This window comes from Lactuca virosa, chromosome 1 (genome assembly GCF_052849685.1).
Source record: "Lactuca virosa cultivar CGN04683 chromosome 1, Lactuca_virosa_CGN04683_v6, whole genome shotgun sequence".
Lineage (NCBI taxonomy): Eukaryota > Viridiplantae > Streptophyta > Magnoliopsida > Asterales > Asteraceae > Lactuca > Lactuca virosa.
The window spans coordinates 174,633,332-174,654,388 of record NC_136426.1 but is presented as its reverse complement, the minus strand read 5'-3'; the positions used below and the strand labels follow the sequence as shown (position 1 = coordinate 174,654,388).

Sequence of the window (21,057 nt, the reverse complement as noted above, 5' to 3'; positions counted from 1 at the left end):
AGTTCGAATCTTGACTTGTTAATGCTTAGATCTCTTTATGGGTTGATTTTTCACACTTTTGGTCCCTTTTGAGTTGATTGATGGATTGGGACGTTTGAAGGGATCATTTCTCTAGAACTGAGATTGTTAGAGGCTTCCTAAGCATAAAGGTGCCAACTTTATGGGGTATTGGTTCTCATGCATGCATTAAGCCACTTATTAAGTTATTTCTAAGCTTAAGAGCTTCATTTAGCCATGTATTAACGTATAGTTAACGACTTTACGTGTTATTCCAGCTCAAGGGAATCAGATCTACATTTTGGAGCTTTATCTTAATGGATTGAGGGCTTAATGTGAAGAGTGGCTGAACAGGAGGAGTACGCTTGGCGTACAAGCCAGTACGCACAACGTATAAGCCTCAATGCGAGTACGCTTAATATACAGCTGAGTACGCCCCGTGTACTCAGTCTGTTGGGCTTAGCGGTTTTGGGCTTCAAGTTTGGGCCATCTTTTGGGCCCAGATGCTTGGGACCTTATTGGGCCAACTAAGTACATGTATTTTGGGCTAAGTGGAAGGGTGGGCCTTAGGATAAGGCCCAAGTAGGAGTTTGAGCCCAATTTGGTAAATTGGGCCAAATATGGGCCTTGAGTGATTATTTGGTTTAGGCTTGGGCCTTGACCCAAACTAGGAAAAGGGTAGAGTGGCCTTTTACCATAACGTTTGGACTAATAGCTAAGGAATGGAATCCAATTATTAATTAGATGATTATTTTGTTTGTGATAGCGCATGGATTTAGTGGGCCAGCAACCGGAGACTTTCAGTGTGATTCAGCAGTGTAAGGTGAGTTTTCCTCACTGTACTTACGGGTCGAAGGCACCAAGGCCGGCCCTTTGGATTGTTATCCTAGTTTGTCGTATGATTGAGTACTATGGTGATCTGTTAGATCTATATCCTGGTTGATAGGATAATGCTATGCTTAGTGATCTGTAAGATCTGTCTGTTTGTTATTGGCTGATTATTAGTATGCTTGTCCGTTATATATATATATATATATATATATATATATATATATATATATATATATGTGTGTGTGTGTGTGTGTGTGTGTGTCGACACAGTGTATGTGTGGTTGGGTTGAGGCGATCCTGCTTTGTGCTGAAGGCCAATAGACCCAGGGCGACCCGGATAGACAGAAGGCCAGTGGGGCGTACCAGTCAGGCCGAAGCCCGAAGAACGGTCCAAATAGGCTGAAGGCCCGGTGTGGCGTACCAGTCATACTGGAGGTTCTGTGAGCGTACCAGGTAGATTGTAGACCGGTGGGGGCGTTCCAGTCAGACTGAAGGCTCTATATGCATGTTGTTTGCTGTTATTATTATGGTTATGTAATATGTTGGTATTTTGGGGCAACTCACTAAGATTCGGGCTTACAGTTTTGGGTTATGTTTTAGGTACCTTAGATGATCGCGGGAAGGCAAAGGCGTGATCGTGCACCTCCTCGTGTTTTGTTTTATGATTTTGGGAAAACTTTGATATTAAACATGTTTTGAAAACTAATTTTGTAAACAATGATGATTTGTAGTTTGGTTTTAAAAGTTTAAAATTTTCATGAATTTTATGGATGTTACATTGTGTTTGTTGGATACCACAATCCTAGAGTCGGAGTTCGATTTAGACATCGAAAAATATTCTTAACGGCTGTGAGATGTGGTTCTTATAGATTCGTTTGGTACTTGTCATAATTACAAACCAAAAACATAATATCAGGTCGACTTGTAGTAAAATACAATAACGAACCGATCATGCGTTGATATGTCTTTTAATCAACATCTGTCTTATCTAACAAAGGAATTAAGCGAGTGTCGACTGCCATGGGAACCTTCGCGTCCGAACAATTGGTCATTCCAAAATGGTCAAGTAAGTTTTGCGTATAACTTTCTTTATTAATAAAGATTCCTTATCTTCGTTGGCGAATGTTTAGTCCCAAGAAGTGATTGATCTTCCCTATCATACTCCTTTCAAATTGACTCTTCATTAAGTCTTCAAATTCCTTTGACAACGAAGGGCCATCTGAAAAAAAAATGATATCATCGACATAAATTTGAACAAGCATAAACCTTAAAGGCATGAATTCTATGTTATCTCTATGTTACTTTCTTTCTAGGGAAAACTGCAAAAAAAAGTCCTTACATATTGGCATCATAATCGATTTAGTCCTTATATATTCTTTATTCAATTTAAATCCCAAAAACCGGTAATCGTATTCTATTTGACCATTTTACCCAGTCAACAGGTCATTCAACCCTCTAAAATTACACTTCTGGCCAAGATTTCAATTTTTTTTTACAAATTTGGTCCAAAATTTATACTTTTGGTCCAGATTTTAAATTTTATTATAAATTTGGTCCAAAATTTACCCTTTTGGCCCAAATTTCAGAATTTTGCTATGAATTCATCATAACTTTAGTTTTTTTTACAACATTGTTTCTCAAAAAAAAAAAAAAATTTGAATATATTTTTTCTTTATAAAATCATATTTCTATATAAATTTTTTTTAAAAAACTTTTCTGTATACGAAATACCTATTTATAAAATTATGTATTTATTAAGTCCATAAGTATATACAAATCCATTTTTATAAAAAAAAAATATATACAAACACGTATTTTACAAGAAAAAATGTATACAAACATCTATTTTATTATAAACACATTTTGTAAAAACATATTTATATGCACCTAAATAAGTGTTTGTATACATTTCTTTTGTAAAAACATATTTAAATATTTTTATAAACACCTATTTTATAATAAACACATTTGTATTCAAACACGTTTATATATAAAATGTATACAAACACGTATTTTATAAATATATTCAAACATGTTTTTATAAACAAATGTATACAAACATGTTTCTACAAAAAAATATATATACAAACATGTTTTTGATAAAAAAACATCATTTGAGAAGTAAATTATCGACAATTAATTTATCATTTTAAATGAATACTCTAAATAATAGTTATATTAGAATTAATACTATAAAAACGAATTTGTATATATTTATGTACTTAATATATACCTATTTTTAAAAATAGATATTTCGTATACGAAAAAAGTATAAAAAAAAGTTTTTATATAGAAAATATAAGATTTTTTATGTGAGAATATGTTTTTTTTGTATAAATATGATTTTTTTAAAGAAAAAAACATATTCGAATTTTTTGTTTTTTTTGAGAAAAAACGTTGTAAAAAAACTAAAGTTAGGATGAATTCATAACAAAATTCTAAAATCTAGGCCAAAAGGGTAAATTTTTTTTATCAAATTGTTAATAAAACTTAAAATCTGGGCCAAAAGTGTAAATTTTGGATCAAATTTGTAATAAAATTTGAAATCTGGGCCAAAAGTGTAATTTTTGAAAGTTGAATTACTTGTTGACCGTGTAAAAAGGTTAATTTGAATACGATTATCGGTTTTTAGGACTTAATTTAATAAAAAAATATAAAATCCAAAATCGATTATGAGGCCAATATGTAAGAACTTTTTTGCATTTTTCCCTTCTTTCTATATGTGTTAAGTGTTTATCAGGATTTCATTTTCATGTAATTTGTGACCTTTCAATGGTGTTCTTGACTTGTTAATTTTATTGGTACCACATAGAATACGATTATTTAAAGATGACAGTTTTATATTGTTGATTAAATGTCTAACTAAGCAACTGATTTCGAGTGATTTAGTTTTGTGGAAATGGATTTTTCCAATATTTTTAACCCTTTATCATAAAGGATTTTGGTTCTCACTTTCGGTGAGATTTTGCATTTCTTCATCAAATTGTTCTTTTTATGGATGTCTCTCATTTATTCAACAATGCTTTAATACTATATAATTATCACTTGATGAGCTTTTGAAACACGAGGTTTTAGGTGGCATATAGTAACAAGCTGGTTGCATAGTGGTTAACAGTCGTGACTATCGATAGTTTGAGGTCGGAGGAGAGTCACTGAAATATGTTATGGCAGGAGTCGCTGGTATTGTGTGGATGAGAAAGAGACAGAGAAAGAAAGGTTGGGTAAGTGTGGAAAATTTCTTTATTTATGAATAACTAAACCGTCATCACTCCCTTTCACATACTTAGGGTAACCGGTGGGAGCTAACATGTCCCTTACTAAAAATTGGAAGTCGGTACTTGAGTGGTTACAATCGAGGTTATCCGTTTGGAAAGGAAAAACGTTTTTGTTTGGTGGTCGAATTAACCTTATAAACGCGGTTCTAAGTAGCCTACCTCTTTACTTCTTCTCAATATTTAAAGCTCCACTAAAAGTAATTGGGGATCTTAAAGGAATGAGACAAAACTTTCTTTGGTGTTGAAAAAGGCTGTCAAGTTGGAAGTATCTATGAGGGTAAGTCGAACTGGAAGTGGTGCTGGAAAAGGCAGTCAAGCTAAGTCGAATGAACTTTCCATGGTGTATGGCAGCTTTAAAGAGGCTTGTGCTTCCATATGATGGGGTATAAATGAGTTTGAACCGCCTATACCTCTGGTTCCTTTTCATTGAGTTCTGCGCAAGCTTTGGGAGTCAAAAGTCTTTGCTCACGTCCCCTACAAGCACTTTTGGAGTAATTGGAACCTATCAAAATCATTATTTTTCAGGTGGAGGGCGGGTCAAAACCGGATACTTTCCAAGTTGGAACCCTCTAAAAGAGGGGTAGTTGTGGATTTTAGTATTTTTAATTCTTGTAATCTTGTACATGGATCTACAAAGAACCTGTTGGTGACTTGTGTTTGGGCTCGAGAGGTTGGAAAGCTTATTGGATCTTGGTGTGATATAAATTTGTCCCTCGTCATAGATTTGGAACACTTTCTCTCGACTATGCACCGAAGCTCTCAACCACCATTGCAACGCAAATTGGCCCATGGTGTGTTGGTGGCTTCTCTTTAGTTCATATAGAAAACTAGGAAAGACAATGTATTCAATAATGTTTCCTTGTGGCCCTCCATACGGGGGAAGAAATCAATGCCATATCCTTTTTTAATGGATTAAGAATAGAAGTGGAAAGTGATTTCTTTGTCAATATCTTTCAATCGACATATTTGGTGTAATTTTCCTTTTGCATTTTGTTAACTTTTTCAATAAAATATTACACGGTTCAAACAAAAAAACATAAAGAACAAAAAATATATTCCTACATTTTATATTTAACAAATTAACAATATTATTAATCATACTTTTAGTTTGTTTTATGTTAGGAGTCCAGATGTAATTTTTGGATTTACTAGTTTGTAAAAAGGATCATCTTCTGTTCATTCTTGTCGTCATTAGCTTTTGATATTGCACATGGCCATGGATGCCTGAGCCTCCTCTTCTCTCATTTGTTTAAAACCCACTGCAAAATCCTGCCACCCTCCGCTGTCGAAGCCGGCCTCGCAATTCGACACCTGCCCCAAATGTCGATGTCACTTTGAGATTCGTTTCCCACCCTTCGCTCTCTTCCCTAGATAATAACAAATCTCTCTTCCACATCCACACTCCATCTCTCTCCCATTTTGCCATGGTGTCCTCGATTCTCTCATTTTCATGGCGTCTCTTACACCTGGGGTTCTATCCAAGCTCCTCCAAAACCTAGACAACCCCACCGCCAAAGTCGCCGGAGACCACCGCTCTCCTCTCCTCCAAGTCATCGGGATTGTTCCTAAGGATGACGTTTTCGATTTCGATAGGAAAAACAAAGGGTTTTATCTGAGAGTCTCGGATTCCATTCACTCAGCTTACGTTTCTGTAGCGGAAGCTGATGTTGATTTGATTCTGGGAGATAAGATCCAACTAGGTCAGTTCATACATGTCACTCGCCTCGATTTTGGCTCCCCTGTTCCGGTTCTTCGCGGCCTTAAACCGGTTCCTAAACGACGGCCATGCGTCGGCGACCCGAAGGACCTGATCTCGAGTGATTCGTTAGTGATTCGGAGTAACAGTCGGGTTGATTTCTCTAAGAAGAAGAAAGAGGGTAAAGTGAAGGAGAGTAATACTAATACATCCAGAAGGCTTTCATTGGTAAATGTGAAGACTCGTGATGAGCCGGAAACCAGAAGGTTGAGTTTGGATTACTCGTCGAGGAAGTCTTGGGACCGGAGTCCGGCGCCGGCGAGTAAACACCGCCGGTCTGGTTCAGATTCAAATGGCGGGTTGGGTACAAAATTCACAGAGCCTTTGTCTCCACTCTGTTCTACTCCGGTATATCTCAACTTTCTTTCACCATTATCATTACACTCAAATCCTGCATTAAATACTTGTACATTGTATAGGAAACTGCTTTGCAACTTGTACATTTCATGATGCCTTCGGATTAATGACTATATCATTAGCCTATTAAATGACCATTGCAATAAAGTTTTGAACAGTGAACCTTAATTTCTTGAAATAGCCATTAATGTCGACTTTTCTTGGTTTACTTTATTTGCCCTTTGATGTTGAGATTCATGTGGTTTTCTTATCTATTTTTAGATGCTTTTCAGCAACATTAAATTTTGTAACTTATGTTGTTTGATTTTTAGATATGTGTAAAGCAATACGAAAAGAAAGAGAACATCACATGAAAGCATGAAAAGGAAATTTGTTTAATCTTACAAATTTGCAATATACATTAGCAAAATGACATTGTATAAATTTACAAATGATAATCAAGTAAAGAACTTGCGTTTTCGGTTATGTTTTTATTTATTTGGTTTTTATATTTGGGGTTTTCTGTGAAATCCTACGTAGTTACAATATAACCCATTTTTGTTTATTTAACTTTTAGTGACAAATATTTTTCAAAAAACAATTATGATTTTAATTAAATTAGATTTTTATTTTCTAAATATGACTCGATAATCTTTCTATCTTATTTTAGTTCAAATGAGTTTTTATTATATTTAACCTTTTATTTTTATAAAAAATAGAATTTAAAGACCATACATTGTACTGTTGTAAGGTTAATCTTATTAAAAAAAAACTTATATTTCCTATTTTTTCCGGATTAAAACCTTTAACTTTATTTTTTTCCCTTGGAAGTATTTTTCAAAATTTCCAAAAAAAAACCCATCAACTTTATCTTTTTTATTTTTTTCGAAAAAAGCCCTCAACCTTCTAACTGTTTTTGAAGAAACCGTCAACTTTTTTACTTTCTTCCAAAAAAAACCCTCACTTTACAATTTTTTTCGGAAAAAAATGACTAAAAGGGCCGGAAAAACCCTCACATTTTACAATTTTTTTCGAAAAAAAAAAACGATTAAAAAGGCCGGATCGAAAAAATGAAAAAATACAGGGTCTTTTTTAGAAAAAATAAAATTGAAGTTTAATCCGAAAAAACATTCAAAATATAAGGTCTTTTATATATTGTTTGTTACATACCAACTTTAAAATTACTTAATTTGATTCAAAATTCATTTTATATATTCAACGGGTTCTTACATACCAACTTTAAAATTACTTAATTTGATTCAAAATTCAAAATGCACACATCATTTTTTAAAACATATATTAAAAATGGATTAATTAATTTTTGAGCTACAATATATTTTTTTTCAGGTACGTTCGGGTAAGAAAGCTTCTTCGGTGAAGGATTTACCTCTAAAACCACCAAATTTAAATCTCCCACCTCTTAGAAACAAAAACATAATAGTCTCCGAAAAATTAATAAACAAACCAATTAAAAAAGACTTGAAAACATCATTCGATTCCATTCCAACACCAATCCATCTCACCAAAATCCCAATCAATGCTAAAACGGCGTCGGATTCAAAAATTTCATGGGATTCCGTTTCTCCTACAATCCGTGAACTCGGAAAGGTGTTTAATTACTTAATTTTTTATTATTGATTTTTTTTTCTAGCTTTTTCGTGATTTTGATGTGCTAATATTTATTTGAAACGTGACATTTCTTAGGATCTTATTGGACGTAGGAATTTGGGATTTTCGTATGCGGTAAATGCGTTAGAAGAAGCTTCGGTCATAGAGAACATCCTTCAATGCATGAGGTACAAGTTTCGCAAATATAAAATTTTGATATGATTAATTATTTTTTTTATTGTATAAAATAAACAAAATTATAATTTAACTAAAATGATAAGATTTTTTTTTTAATATGTCGTGGATATAAGAATTTGACATAAATAAACATAAGGTTGTATTGCAATTTTATATTACATTCAACGAAGGAATGAAAAAAAAAACACTAGGAATGAACATTCCTTTAATTCGTTACCTAACAATTAATTTGTTATTTATTTATTTTTATTTTATTCAGTGAATTTGCAGAAATATGTGAACTTGCTGAGACCTCTACAAATCCCCTCGAACAATTCTTAAACTTCTATCAGAAGCTTCAAACATCAACCGCCATAGTCAACGCCTTAATTGACTCAAAGTCAACACTCCACAAACCAAAAAGTCAAGCAACATTGTGGGTACAAGCTGCTTTACAAACCAACCTTGCAAAGTTTACTTTGTTCACAATGGAAGAAAATCAAAAGATTCCACAAACCGAGCGAAATTACCATCTTGTCCTTGACACTGAGAAAATTCAAGTGGAGAACCGGTTACCCGAAAACAAGAAAAGCCCGAAAACAAATGGACTGGTTGCTTCTAGAACACGGTGTGTTGGCCCTACCGTGAAAAAAGAAAGGGTAGAATGGTCAAATGGAAGTAGTGGCTTAAAGGAAACGGCTAACTTAGGTGAAAAACTACTTTTGGCATCGAGGAAATGGTTTTTGAATTACTTGGAAGTTTCTTTAAACAAGGGGTTTAAATTGACGAAAGGAGAAGAGTCGGGGGTTGCGATTTGTCTTTTGGGACAACTCAAGAGGGTTAATCAATGGCTAGATGATTCGGTTATTGGGGACGAAAAGGTGGAAAATTTGAGGAAGAAATTATATACTTTTTTGCTTGAGCATGTTCGGAAGTAGATACTGTCAGTATCATGAGAGATGTAAATCAGATCATGAGAGATGTAAATCAGATGTCTATCTGGTAGTTTAGGTCAAATACAAATGACTAATGACTAAAGATGTGAAAAAGTATATAATTTCTTCCTCAAATTTTCCTCAAATCAGATGTCTAACTAAAACTAATGGAAGGTGGAGAAAGATATGTAGGAGAAATTAATTAAGGTAGCTTTTAATTTTATTTTGAGCAAAATGTATGACATAACTTGCTACTACTTTAATTTGACCACTAGAATGGTGAAGAAAATGATGCATTTAGTTTGGTTTAGAGGTTTTTGGTGTTTATGTATGATTCAAGCTTTTGGTTGAATACCCGTTATTTGGTGGCGATTTCTTTGTGGAAAGTTCAAATGGTCAATTCTATAGGGTTGGATTGAAGAAATAGCAATGTACTTTTGTTGAGGTATTTATTGTAACAATGTACTTTGAAAATCCTTTCTAATTATAGTAATGTATTATATTTGCAAAACAGTCGTCACAGTTTTAATAGGGTGGATATTATAATCTGCCAGGAAAAAAGAAAAATATTTAATGTAACCTTGTATTTGATATATTTTTAAAAGCAGAAGACCTTAATTTTTCTTATAAGGATATTCATTTTGGACCAATTTATCAATAACTTATATTTTTTGTTGAATCGGTGTAGCTAATTATATTTTACAAACCAAAATATTGTCATAAAATTTTCCAATTAGTTGTTGACCCTTCTTGGCTTCCTGATACGCTTTTTTAAAATTTGATGGATGGAATGGAACCAATCCATCTACACCTGCAAATTTGCGGTCTCGGATCGGTCTTGGGTCGCTCTCGAAACGGTCCGGTCTTTTTTTCGGACCGGTCTCTTTTGATCCGATCTTTTTTGGTCCGGTCTCGCAATCTTTCCGTGCAGCTTTTTCGGTTCGGTTTTTTGGTTTTTCGGGTTTTTTCAGCCCGGTTTTAGTATTTGTTGTTTTTTTTTTTTAGTTTCGGTTTCAAGTTTTTCCCTTATCAAATATGTGATTAACAACAAAGTGATAGATTAAATTTTATTTAAAATGATAAATTTTAATAAAAGAAAAAAAGAAATGAAGTTAGATAGTGTATGATTAAAAATTATGTAATTAAGACAAAAATGATACATTTATAAATTTTGGCTTCCGGTCTTTTTTCGAGATCGATTTCAGATCGGTCTCCGGTCAGTATCGGACTGGTTTTGTGGCAATCTCGGAACGATACGATCTTTTTCGGCACTGGTCTCAAAACAGTTCGAGTCGGACCGGTCTTGGATGGTCTCGAGCTAGTCTTTTTCGGTCCAACCTTTTTTATGACCGGTCTTTTTCAGTCCGGTCTCGGTCTTTTTTCGGGTTCGATCCGAGATCCGGTCCTTTTGTACATGTCCTACTTCCATCACACTTACATCATAATCAACTTTTCTCTTCTTTCTCTTCTATCTTTTTTTGAACAATACATGAAAATTGTATTTTTTCCAACCCATTTATTTGTCATATCATTATTTTTAATTTACATAAATTTAAAAATGTAAAATAAAATAAAACATAACATTTTTTTAAATAAAAAAAACTAGACAAAATTGCAAAAATGGTCCATGTGGTTGTCAAAAATCTGTGACTTTGGTCTAAAAAAGTTTGGTGGTGCATTAGTTGTCCAATTTTGGATATCTCGTGTGATTTTGGACACTATGATTGTCATTTTTTTTGTGGTTTTAGTCCATACCCTACTTTAAATGACGAAAATACCCTTAAATATATATATTTTTAAATTTCTTTTAATTAGTTTATTATTATTTAATTAAAAAACCAAAAAAAACCACTTACTCACCCCACCCCTCCTAATTTCTTTTTAATATTTGGAACCACCATCCGGTCACCACCACCGTCGGACCGCCAACCTCTTCACTGGAACACCACCATTCTCCTTTTACACCTACTATATCACCTTCACTGGAACCTCTATAAACTGCCCTTATACCGCCACTAACAGCCACCGACATCACACCAAGATCCAAAAATCAAAAATGGTTCTATAAATCAAATTATCCATCGAAATTGGAGGAATGAAGAAGTAGGGAGGGACTGGAGGTGGGTTAATCGGTGTTTGGATGAACATGATTGCTTCCGGTGGTAGGTTTATTTTGAAAGGAGAACCAGATGAGTAGTGGTGGTTTTTCATAGCAATGGTGGCGGTGGTGGTTGATGAGATTCGTCGCCCCTCTGGGCCACCGACGTTCGTCTCCCTAGCTTTGTTTATGCATAAAAATCCAACCCCCACTCCCTTATTGAGTTACCGTCTTCCCCACATCACCTTAACCCTAAAACCTACAATTACACCACCATCATCAACCTTGCTCCACCATCTCATCAGTCGAGATCCAACACCAATGTGACTGTCCACCATCTTCACACTTCATTATCATCATCTCCTTCAGATAACAACACAACTGGTTATGAAGGGTAGATCGATTTCCTCATAAACCGGAACCTAAGGTGTGACATCCCCAAAATCACGGCCAGAAAAGACCGATTTGTTTATGCTTTGTTTTATAAATCAGAGTAATCTTTTAAAGAAAACGGTTGCGGAATTTGTTCCCAAACAAGATATGATAAAACTTTATCAAAACATTTCTCAAAGAGAATGTACTTTTCATTAAATAATAAAATCCCGGGATGTTATGTTCCCATACAGACCAAAAGCATAAACAGATCAAAATAGACCTTACAACAGTTATTTACAACTACTGGTCTATAATCCAGAATCTCTCGTCAAGTCAACCAACTTATGCTCTTGTGCCTTTACCTATAATGCAAAGAAAACTGAGTGGGTCAGACTTGGGAGCCTGGTGAGCATATAGGGTTTTCAACCCACAATAATATAATTTTTATATTTAATCATCAAACAAACAATCCAATTACCCATCCCCATTATCTTCTTTATTTCTTAAGTTCTTACCTTAAGAATCCACTATCATTCATTCATTCGTTCCTAAGGATTGACCTAAGGAATTGGCACAAAGTCCATTGTTGCGTAAGGCGCATCTGCCAACTTTATCCTTTAAGTGCCTCTGCCAGGATTACGACATTCAATATTAGGCGCATCTGCCAACATTATCCTTTAAGCGCATCTGCCAGGATTACGACATTCACTATTTGGTGCATCTACCAATTTTATTCTTAGGCGCATCTGCTAGTATTTTGAGATTCTCTATTTGGTGCATCTGCCAATATTATTCTTAATTATCTTTCATACCTCATCATTTATCTACCCATGTTTTACCCAACATATTCGTAGATATAAAATGCATATACAGTTTAACTTATTTAAAACCTGTACCAAACATTGCATTCAACACCATCTCAGATAAACAAACAATTTATTAACACATAGTACGTATTTCATAGCAAATACTTCATATTTATGTGTTAGAAGAAAGTGACTATACACTTACTTGATAAGACAATGATCGGACAGCACCTCGTCTCTTAAAATAAACTTTTCCGATAGAACCGGGATGTTTTTCCTTGAAAACCGGGCCTTTCGTGGGCAGAGTTTCGGGTCGAAAACTTTACTTCTCGGGATCCTCGGGGCTTTGGGACTTGCTTCGGGGCTCGGGAATGATACCGGGGTTTCGGGATAGTTCTTGCACGCAAAACGAGGATAATATGGGAGAGAAAGAAGATTTTGAGCAAGAAAGATCGGCAGCCCACGACATCTATTTATAGGGGCTGAAACCCCGATTTACGCTGGGCATAAATCCTAGTTACGCTGGGCGTAATGCCTCTACAAGCAGTACGCTGGGCGTACATAGAGTACGTTGGGCGTACATAGAGTACGTTGGGCGTACTCTTCGGATAAGCTTTGGTATGCGTGCCACGATCTTCAAAAATTCATAACTTTCGCATACGAGCTCCGTTTTCGACGTTCTTTATATCCACGCGTAGGTGAGATTATGCTCTACAACTTTCATTTAGACTCTGTCGGCTAATTTTGACTTTATTTTTATTGTATTATTTTTAGTAGGCCGGGACAGGAAAACTTCGTTATAAAATCATAACTTCTTCATCCGACGTCCATTTTCGTCTGTCTTTTTACCGTTGGAATACTAACGATGAGATCTTCAATTCTCGTTTAGATTGTTTCGGCTAAATATCGCTCGATCTCATATTCGAACTTCGGGTTGTACACTGCTAAGCCGAAATTTCGAAAAATCATAACTTCCTCATACGAAGTCAGATTTAGACGTTCTTTTTATGCACGCTCTCAGTTTAACGTATTCTACGACTTTCGTTTAGATCACTAAGGCCAAATATCGCTCTAACGTAAATTTACTATTTACGTCGCGCTGTGTCGTGTCGGTTCTGTCGCGAAACTTCGACAGGTCATAACTTCTCCGTTATAACTCGGATTTCGGCATTATTTATATTTTCGGAAACCTTGTGACATATAACTCAACTTGGTCAAGATTATTCATTCTAAATAAACTTCCATCAAAAAGTCATTTTTGATGCTTATCGTCCCAAAATTGACTAGCCCGGATCTACGAGCATTACATAAGGGTTATGCGGAAGAGTACTCGAAAATGGAGGACTGAAATTGGAGTTTGGAGGCGCCGATGATGGTCACAAGGTACTCTAATGTCACACCCCAAAACCGGAATGGCGGAAACGTTCTGGGGTGGAGGACGTCATGTATAGTATCATAACAATGCATAATAGTAAAAACAAGCAACAACATCCATTGCATTAATACAATAGTTAAATACATGTGTGTTCTTTTGTAAGTTTAAACGACACCAAAAATGTACGATCAAAATAAGACGAGTCTTGGTTCCACTCCGTCCTTCAAAAGTTGCATGGGTGTACCTGTCTTACTGGTTCCCTGAGAATACAAGTTATTTTGAAAGAGAGTATCAGCATAAAATGCTGGTGAGTTCATAAGTATTTAGTGTCATTTAGTAGTTAAAAGCCACAATATGTTTGTATTAAAACCCTGAAAAATTTGTAAAGTTTTCCCAGAAAATCCTATATTTCCTGCTTATAAATAATGTAGCCTTCTACCCGAGGCCCGACTGTTTTACATGTTTGTTCTTGTATAAAAACGTAATGTTTGTATATGTATTTGTAATAGTGGGAAAAATATAGTAGTACTTTGTTACTATGCAAAAGTATGTTTTCTCCCAATCATTTCTATTCTCTACTAGGAAAATAGTATATTCTACATCAGCAGTGACACTACTGACTATTAAATGATAAAAATGAAGACTCAAGGTCGTATTAAATGTACCATACTCCTTAATGAGTCCTATTGCCTTTTATTGTTAATTAAAGGTTTAGATGTGAATTAGTTTGTAACCATGCTGATCGACGGCAGAATACTTGACGACCTTCTGGCGTCATAAAATAGTGAGGTGACATTTTGTCACCTCTTGGCCTTACCGGCTGGGACTGTAGCTAGCAGTCGGGGTGTGGGAGTGTCTGTCCCATATAGATCTATACACATGATGCCCGCTCTCCCTCCAGGAGACTCTGGTTACAAAGTGATGCAACAATGTATTGTTGTATCATGAAGTAGTATTTCACATTTAAATTATCATATATCAGTGTTTGTATAGTAAGTCATAGCGTAGTAATGTTCTCTCTGTACTAGTGTATAGTATATTCTCTTGTATAATGTATAGTGTGTATTGTTTCTCATAATAGTAGGTTTGTATCGACTCATAAATGAACTGACCCTTGTATGTTTCATTGTACTAATCATAGTGAGTAGAAATCTCTTAAACTATACCTATTATAGTTTACTAGTAATGTTGTTTGTATGCCTTTGCTACCCAAAGGTATTGAACTGAAGTAAGCTTTTATATCTAAACACATATATATGATATATAACTAAGATTTCAACGACATTCGGACAAATAACAGGGTACTCTAAGTCCACAACCAAACAAGGAACAAGAAATAGAGTGAGCTATCAGTCCTAAGTCCTTCAAATCTTACTTATATAAATATATATGTATAGACATGAGTTTGACAATAATATAAGTTTAAAGGAGTTTGATAAATGATTTATCATTTAAAAGAGCTTGATAAAATGTTTTGAAGTATTTGAAATCCATAAGTTTGATAACAATTTGAAAGTAATAGAAAATCTTTCTGTTTGTTCTAGTTATTAATCACATGTGATTAATATAATAACTAGAATGTTTCAACTTGTATTCCCCCCATAAAAGCATTTAAAATCATTTCAAAGGTTGTTTAAGGGGTATGAACTCACCTGTAGTGAGTGGTTTGGATGTACGAGTGGTATAGGATGCTAAGTGCCAAGTGAAGACTTGAGCACACACACACACACATATCCTATTTATCATATAATGATACATATAAGTATATAATTAGTGTTTATACAACTAATCATGAAAGGAAACACCCTAGGACATAGGATACACTTAGATTTAAGTGCTACAATCACATAGGATTGCATACCAAGGGTGTATGGCCACCATATAGAGTTCACGGTCCAAGTGTTCACGGTCCTTGGAGTTTACGGTTCTTGGGTTCACGGTCCATTGAGTTCACGGTTCAAATGGGTTTACGGTCCCATGTGTTTACGGTCCTATGACCTTACGGTCATAAGGTTTACGGTCTAATGACCTTACGGTCATGGAGTTCACGGTCTAAGGAGATTCAACCGCAACTCATCAAACCTTGAACAAATGATGGTTTTCAAGGGCTTCGTTCAAAGGCATCAGATTCTAGGGATCATACTTAGCCTTAGGAAGGGTAAAGGCTATAAGAACACCCTTTATAAGGGTTTACGGTCTATGAAGATTCATAGACCATAAACTCTTTTGTTCAAGTAAAGAGTGATGATCTTAAGTCCAAAATGAAGGATTGTAACTAGATTCATGAAAGGGAAGATGATACTTACAGTTTTGAAGATTCATAGACCATAAACTCTTTTTTTAGAGAGAATCGGTTCTAAGGCTTGAGAGAGGGAAAAGAATGGCTGAAGTGATCACCCTCCATATATATAGGGATGGGTTTACGGACACCATGACCGTAAACTCATTGGTCTTGACCGTAAACTCCCTTTTTGAGGAGGTTTACGGTTGCAGGAAGTTAAGAACTTAAGCTGCTATTCCCAATCTCTTATTCCTTTGATGTACTACGGTTAGAACACTCAAAACAGGTTCCAAACAGTGATAACTGGAAGCCAAATGAGTCTAACACTGATAGGTTTAATTAATTAAACAAGCTTGGAAATTTCGGGTTGTCACATCTAACTTGACCACCAGTTCTGTGGTTTAGGGTTTGCAGACCCTAGCTCCCGTCGACAACAAAATATATGACAGATGTAATGAGGGTGAACCGCATGATAGATAGAATAGGGTGAAAGATCAGATAGCGATGATATCAGTGGTTTCCGGTGAGATATGTAGCTGCCGGCGGTTGTTCTAGACAGAGGGTTCGCCGGAGGGTGGAGATTGATGAAAGGCTTCTCTGTTCCTGATAAAAATGGAAACAGGAGGGGGGGAGGGGGTTTATTGGTTATTTATTTATTTTCTTTTTTTGTTTCAAGTTAATAAAAAAAGGAAAAAGTTAATTATAGGGGCAAAAATGTCTTTCTAAGTGTACAGGGACCAAAATTACTAAAAAGATCCAGAATTGGACCACTTACACATCACCAAACCTTTATGGATCAAAACCACATTTTTTTGACAACCACATGGACAATTTTTCCAATTTTGTCCAAAAAACTAATATAAATAAAAAAGATCAAACTGCAAAAATGGTCCCTGTGGTTTGCTGAAAATTGTCATTTTGGTCCAAAAATATTTGGACTAACACCACCGCTCCAAAAATTTCATTTTGTTGCGAAATTCGTCCAAATTTATTTTGATTTTTTTTAAATGACAAATTTTCTCTTTATATTTTCATTTTCTACTTTTTTTTATATTACAATAACTAAAAAAGGAAAAAAGAAAAACGTATATGTATTATCACCCCCACCCCTTCTCTTTCTCTTTCCCATTCATAAAAAAAGAAACACCGCCACCATCTGATTCCGGTCATTATTCCGGTGACCAAGGCTTCCAACAATGAGAGGATTTCCATCAACGAAGATGTTTTCTGACAGCAAACCAAAAGGGTTTGACAACCAGAAGGTTTTATGTAAGATCATGTTTTATGTCATTTCATATTTTAGGGCCGTGGGCCGGAAGTCGACTGTATAAAGACTTTGGGTGTTAAGGAGGTAATGTTTAGACCTTTTGGAAGGAGGAAATGATGGTTGCGAGATCTTAACCTTTGAATTGTGTTTTGGGCCGAATGGTAGAAAGGGGAAAGTCATAGGCCAATTTCTTGCATGAAATATGGATTTTTGTTCGAGAAGTTTTTAGTCCAAGATATCTAAATAATATTGTGGGGCTCTTCAATACCTTTCTGCGGATATAGAGATCGTCGAAAACGGAGTTGGAATGAAGAAGTTATGACCGTTAGAAGTTAGGAATGTTTTAGGTTTAGTCTAGTATGCTGGGCGTACAGGGTGTACGCTGGCTGTACTAGGCATGGATGATCACAAAGATTTAACCTGGTACACTGGGTGTACCAGGAGTATGCTGGGCGTATGCGATCAGAACTTAAACCCTAATTTCGGGGTTTTGATCCCTACTTCAACTCCTTAACTTCCCCAAACCCTTTCCATTATCAACCTCTACCTCTCCAACATCTTCCCTTGAAACCCTAACCCTAGTTTGATCCTTGTGAGCAAAAGAAGGTGTTTTGAGTGCTTTGGAGTGTTCATGGTGCATATTGGAGAAGAAGGAGCTCATTTGAGAAGTGTTGGTTGCACTGGAGCTTGTATATCCAGACCTTGTTCACTTTGAACTTTCCTCTGGAGGTATAAAGCTTGAATCTTGATGATGCATTTGTTAGATCTAGCTAGTTTTGAGTATTATGAGCTTTTGGCCAATTTAGTGCATAAAGTTTAGATCTTGAAAGTTTGTGACCTTGTTATGGATAAAGTTGGAAACTTTATCCATCTAATCATCATATTGATTCGGATATGAAGGTTGGAGACTTGGACTTAATGGATTAAGTTGAGAAAGATGCACTTTTGGTCCCTTTGAGATTTAAAGACAAAATATTGATTGTTTGGACCATCCTAATGCATAAAGTTGGAAACTTTATCCATCATGGAGCTATTAGGAACCATAAAAATGTGATATTGGTCCTTCTATCCCTTCCATGCAAGAGTTATGATGTCTTAATGGATTAATAAGCTAAGGTTTTAGCTTTTGGACATTTTTTAGCCATGGAAAGTCATAAAAGTGGAAACTTTATGACATAAGTCGATGTTTTGAGTCTAGATCTGAGCTCTGGACAAAAGGCCTTAATGGATAAAGTGCATAATGGAGGAGTGAGAACAGGCCGTGTACGTTGGGCCTGGGTCTTCCAGCCCGATGGCTGGTTGGACCCGTTACATGTTGATATTCCAGTCCGAGGATTGATTGGGCCTAGGCATTCCAATCCGATGATTATGGGCCGTTATGCATGATTGTATGTTTTTCGTATGGGGTATTTTGGAGGAACTTACTAAGCTTTGTACTTACCCAGTTGTTTATGTTTTTCAGGTTTGATCGGTGACCGTGGGAAGGCAAAGGCGGCAATGTACACACTCATCAACAACATTGAGGATTCCACGTTTCTTATATTACTGTGACTTTTAATAAATGTATTTTGGAATAAACAATTTTCTTAATAATGGATTTATAATTACGAAGTTTTACTTTAATAAATTAAAAATTTTTGGTTGTGAAAATGCGACATTACATTTTAAGGATATGGGGAATGGTTTTCGAAGACGAAGATCGACGGAGGTTTACAAAGGCAACATTCCAATGACTTAGGTTTCTAACAACAAGGAACCAATCACCGGAGCAAATAGATTTAGATCTGTCCATATTGTTCGTCTTGTTCTGGTAGTGGTGGTTAGATCGGTGGTAGTGGTGACCCAGAAATCGAAACAAGGGTTTTTAGAAGTAGCGATGACACTGGAGGTTTTATACAAACGGTGGTGTCGTCTTGCTTCACCCCTTCATTGTCATTCTCGCTTCACCACAGACAGAGGTGGAATAAACTCGAGCCACAGACGGAGGAAACTTAGAACTGGTGACGAACGACCCTAGCCAACTCTTCTCGCTGGTATGAACAGATATTGTGACAAAAATTGAGGGGGAAGGAGATCGTCTGAGTAGGAGAAGAAGGAGATCATATGAGCAAGAGAAGAAGGATATCATCGTCGTTCTCACTTTCTTCAGAAACGGAGATCACCGTCGTTCTCCGAGAAGACCAACGACCTAGGGTTTTGACGTCAAGATCTGTAAATGCTGGTGGTGTTTGTCAGAGGCACTGGAGATGTTTCCGGCGACTGATTGTGACAACCCGAAATTTCTATTCTGTACAACCAGTCACTCCAATAGAAGTCAGAACTGTTTCTGCTAACTTTCCAGCTTTTTGGAGTCAGTTTAAACGTTTTAAAGTTAGTACTTCAAGAGATGTATTTATTATGTAGCAATAAGGTCCCAAAACTCCAAAAGTTTGGAGTTTTTGGACCAAATGGTATTAGGGTCGTAAACCCTAATGACTATATAAGTGACACTTAGTTTATTTTTAGCTTTTTTTCACACTTCCAAGTCTAGAATCAATTCTCTCTCAAGTATCATCCAAAGTTCTTCAAAAATCTTCAAGAAAGTAAGTGTTTTCTTCCTTGTTTAGTTGATATCTACCTTAATCTAGTGATCTTACATGATTTCATCCATGAAATCATTCCAAATGTGTAGATCTTCAAGTTTCACCAAGAACACCAAGAACACACACTAGTGTTCTTGGACTTTTAGCACGTTTTCAAGCTTCTACATAGTAAGTACTCTTACCCTAGTGTGTTATAAGACTTGTTACACTTCTACATCATCTAGAAATCACAAGGAAACTCAAGATCAAAGGTGTTTATGGTCCAAGATGTTCTTGGACCGTAAACCCTAAAGAAGGGGGCCAAAGTGTGCCCTAGTCCCTTACCAAGCCTTGGAAACTAGTCTAGATACCATCCTTGATGTGCTTAGGACTTGAAACATCAAAAAGACCATAAACCATTTGGGTTTACGGCCGTAAACCCAAGGAGAAGTGGTCCAAGGACCGTAAACTCCACAAAGGAGTGAAATGGTGCCCTAATCTCTTCCAAAGGCTTAGACTTGAAGTAGGAATGCTTCTTATGACTTGTAGAGCTTCAAAACACAAAATGGTAGAAGTACCATGAGTTTACGGCCGTAAACGCATGGGTTTACGACCGTAAACTCCAAGGGTGATGGTCACAAAACCGTAAACTCCAAGGGAGTTTACCCTTGAACCCCAAACTCAATAGCCAAGTCCTACAACCCTTAGATGCAATCCTTAGGACTTATAGCACTTAAATCAAGTGTTTTACATGTCTTAGGATGTCTTAACTTGGTTAATTAGTTGTTTTATGACTAATTGAATACATATATGTGTTATTATATGTTAATTAGGATCCTTGTGTGTGTTCAAGTCTTCACTTGACACTTAGCATCCTATACATTCCGTTCATCAAAACCACTCACTACAGGTGAGTTCATACCCCTTAATTAACCTTTTAAATGTTTTTAAATGCTTTTATGGGGGGGGGGGGGGATACAAGTTAAATTCTTATAGTCATTATATCAATCACATGTGATTAATGACTACCAAACAAGTGGATTTCTTACTTCTCAAACTGTTTTACAAACCCTTTTGCATATCAAATACTTTTATCAAACTCTTTTACATGTCAATTCCTTTTAGTAAATCCTTCTTCATATCAATTACTTTTACTCAAACTCTTTTACACTTATATTATGTTAAATGTATATCTTTATAGATATAGTTATATAAGTAGGATTGAAAGGACTTAGGACTGATAACTCACTTTACCTCCTGTTCCTTGTTTGGTTGTGGACTTAGGGTATCGGTTATTTGTCCGAAGGTCGTTTGAATCCTAGTTATATATCATGTATATGTATATAGATATAAAAGTCCTTCTTTCTATTTCAATACCC

General features: G+C 35.7%; 1 protein-coding gene across 1 annotated transcript; it reads left to right on the top strand.

Moving 5' to 3' along the window:
• Window positions 1-5,269: 5,269 nt before the first annotated feature.
• On the top strand, window positions 5,270-9,339 carry LOC145161513 (elongation factor 1-delta, putative (DUF936)). The gene is made up of 4 exons (XM_079081057.1): window positions 5,270-6,207; window positions 7,543-7,803; window positions 7,900-7,991; window positions 8,261-9,339. The coding sequence occupies exons 1-4, from the start codon at window positions 5,554-5,556 to the stop codon at window positions 8,916-8,918; spliced, it is 1,665 nt and encodes a 554-aa protein (XP_078937183.1). The 5' UTR covers window positions 5,270-5,553; the 3' UTR covers window positions 8,919-9,339.
• The last annotated feature ends 11,718 nt before the right edge of the window (window positions 9,340-21,057 follow it).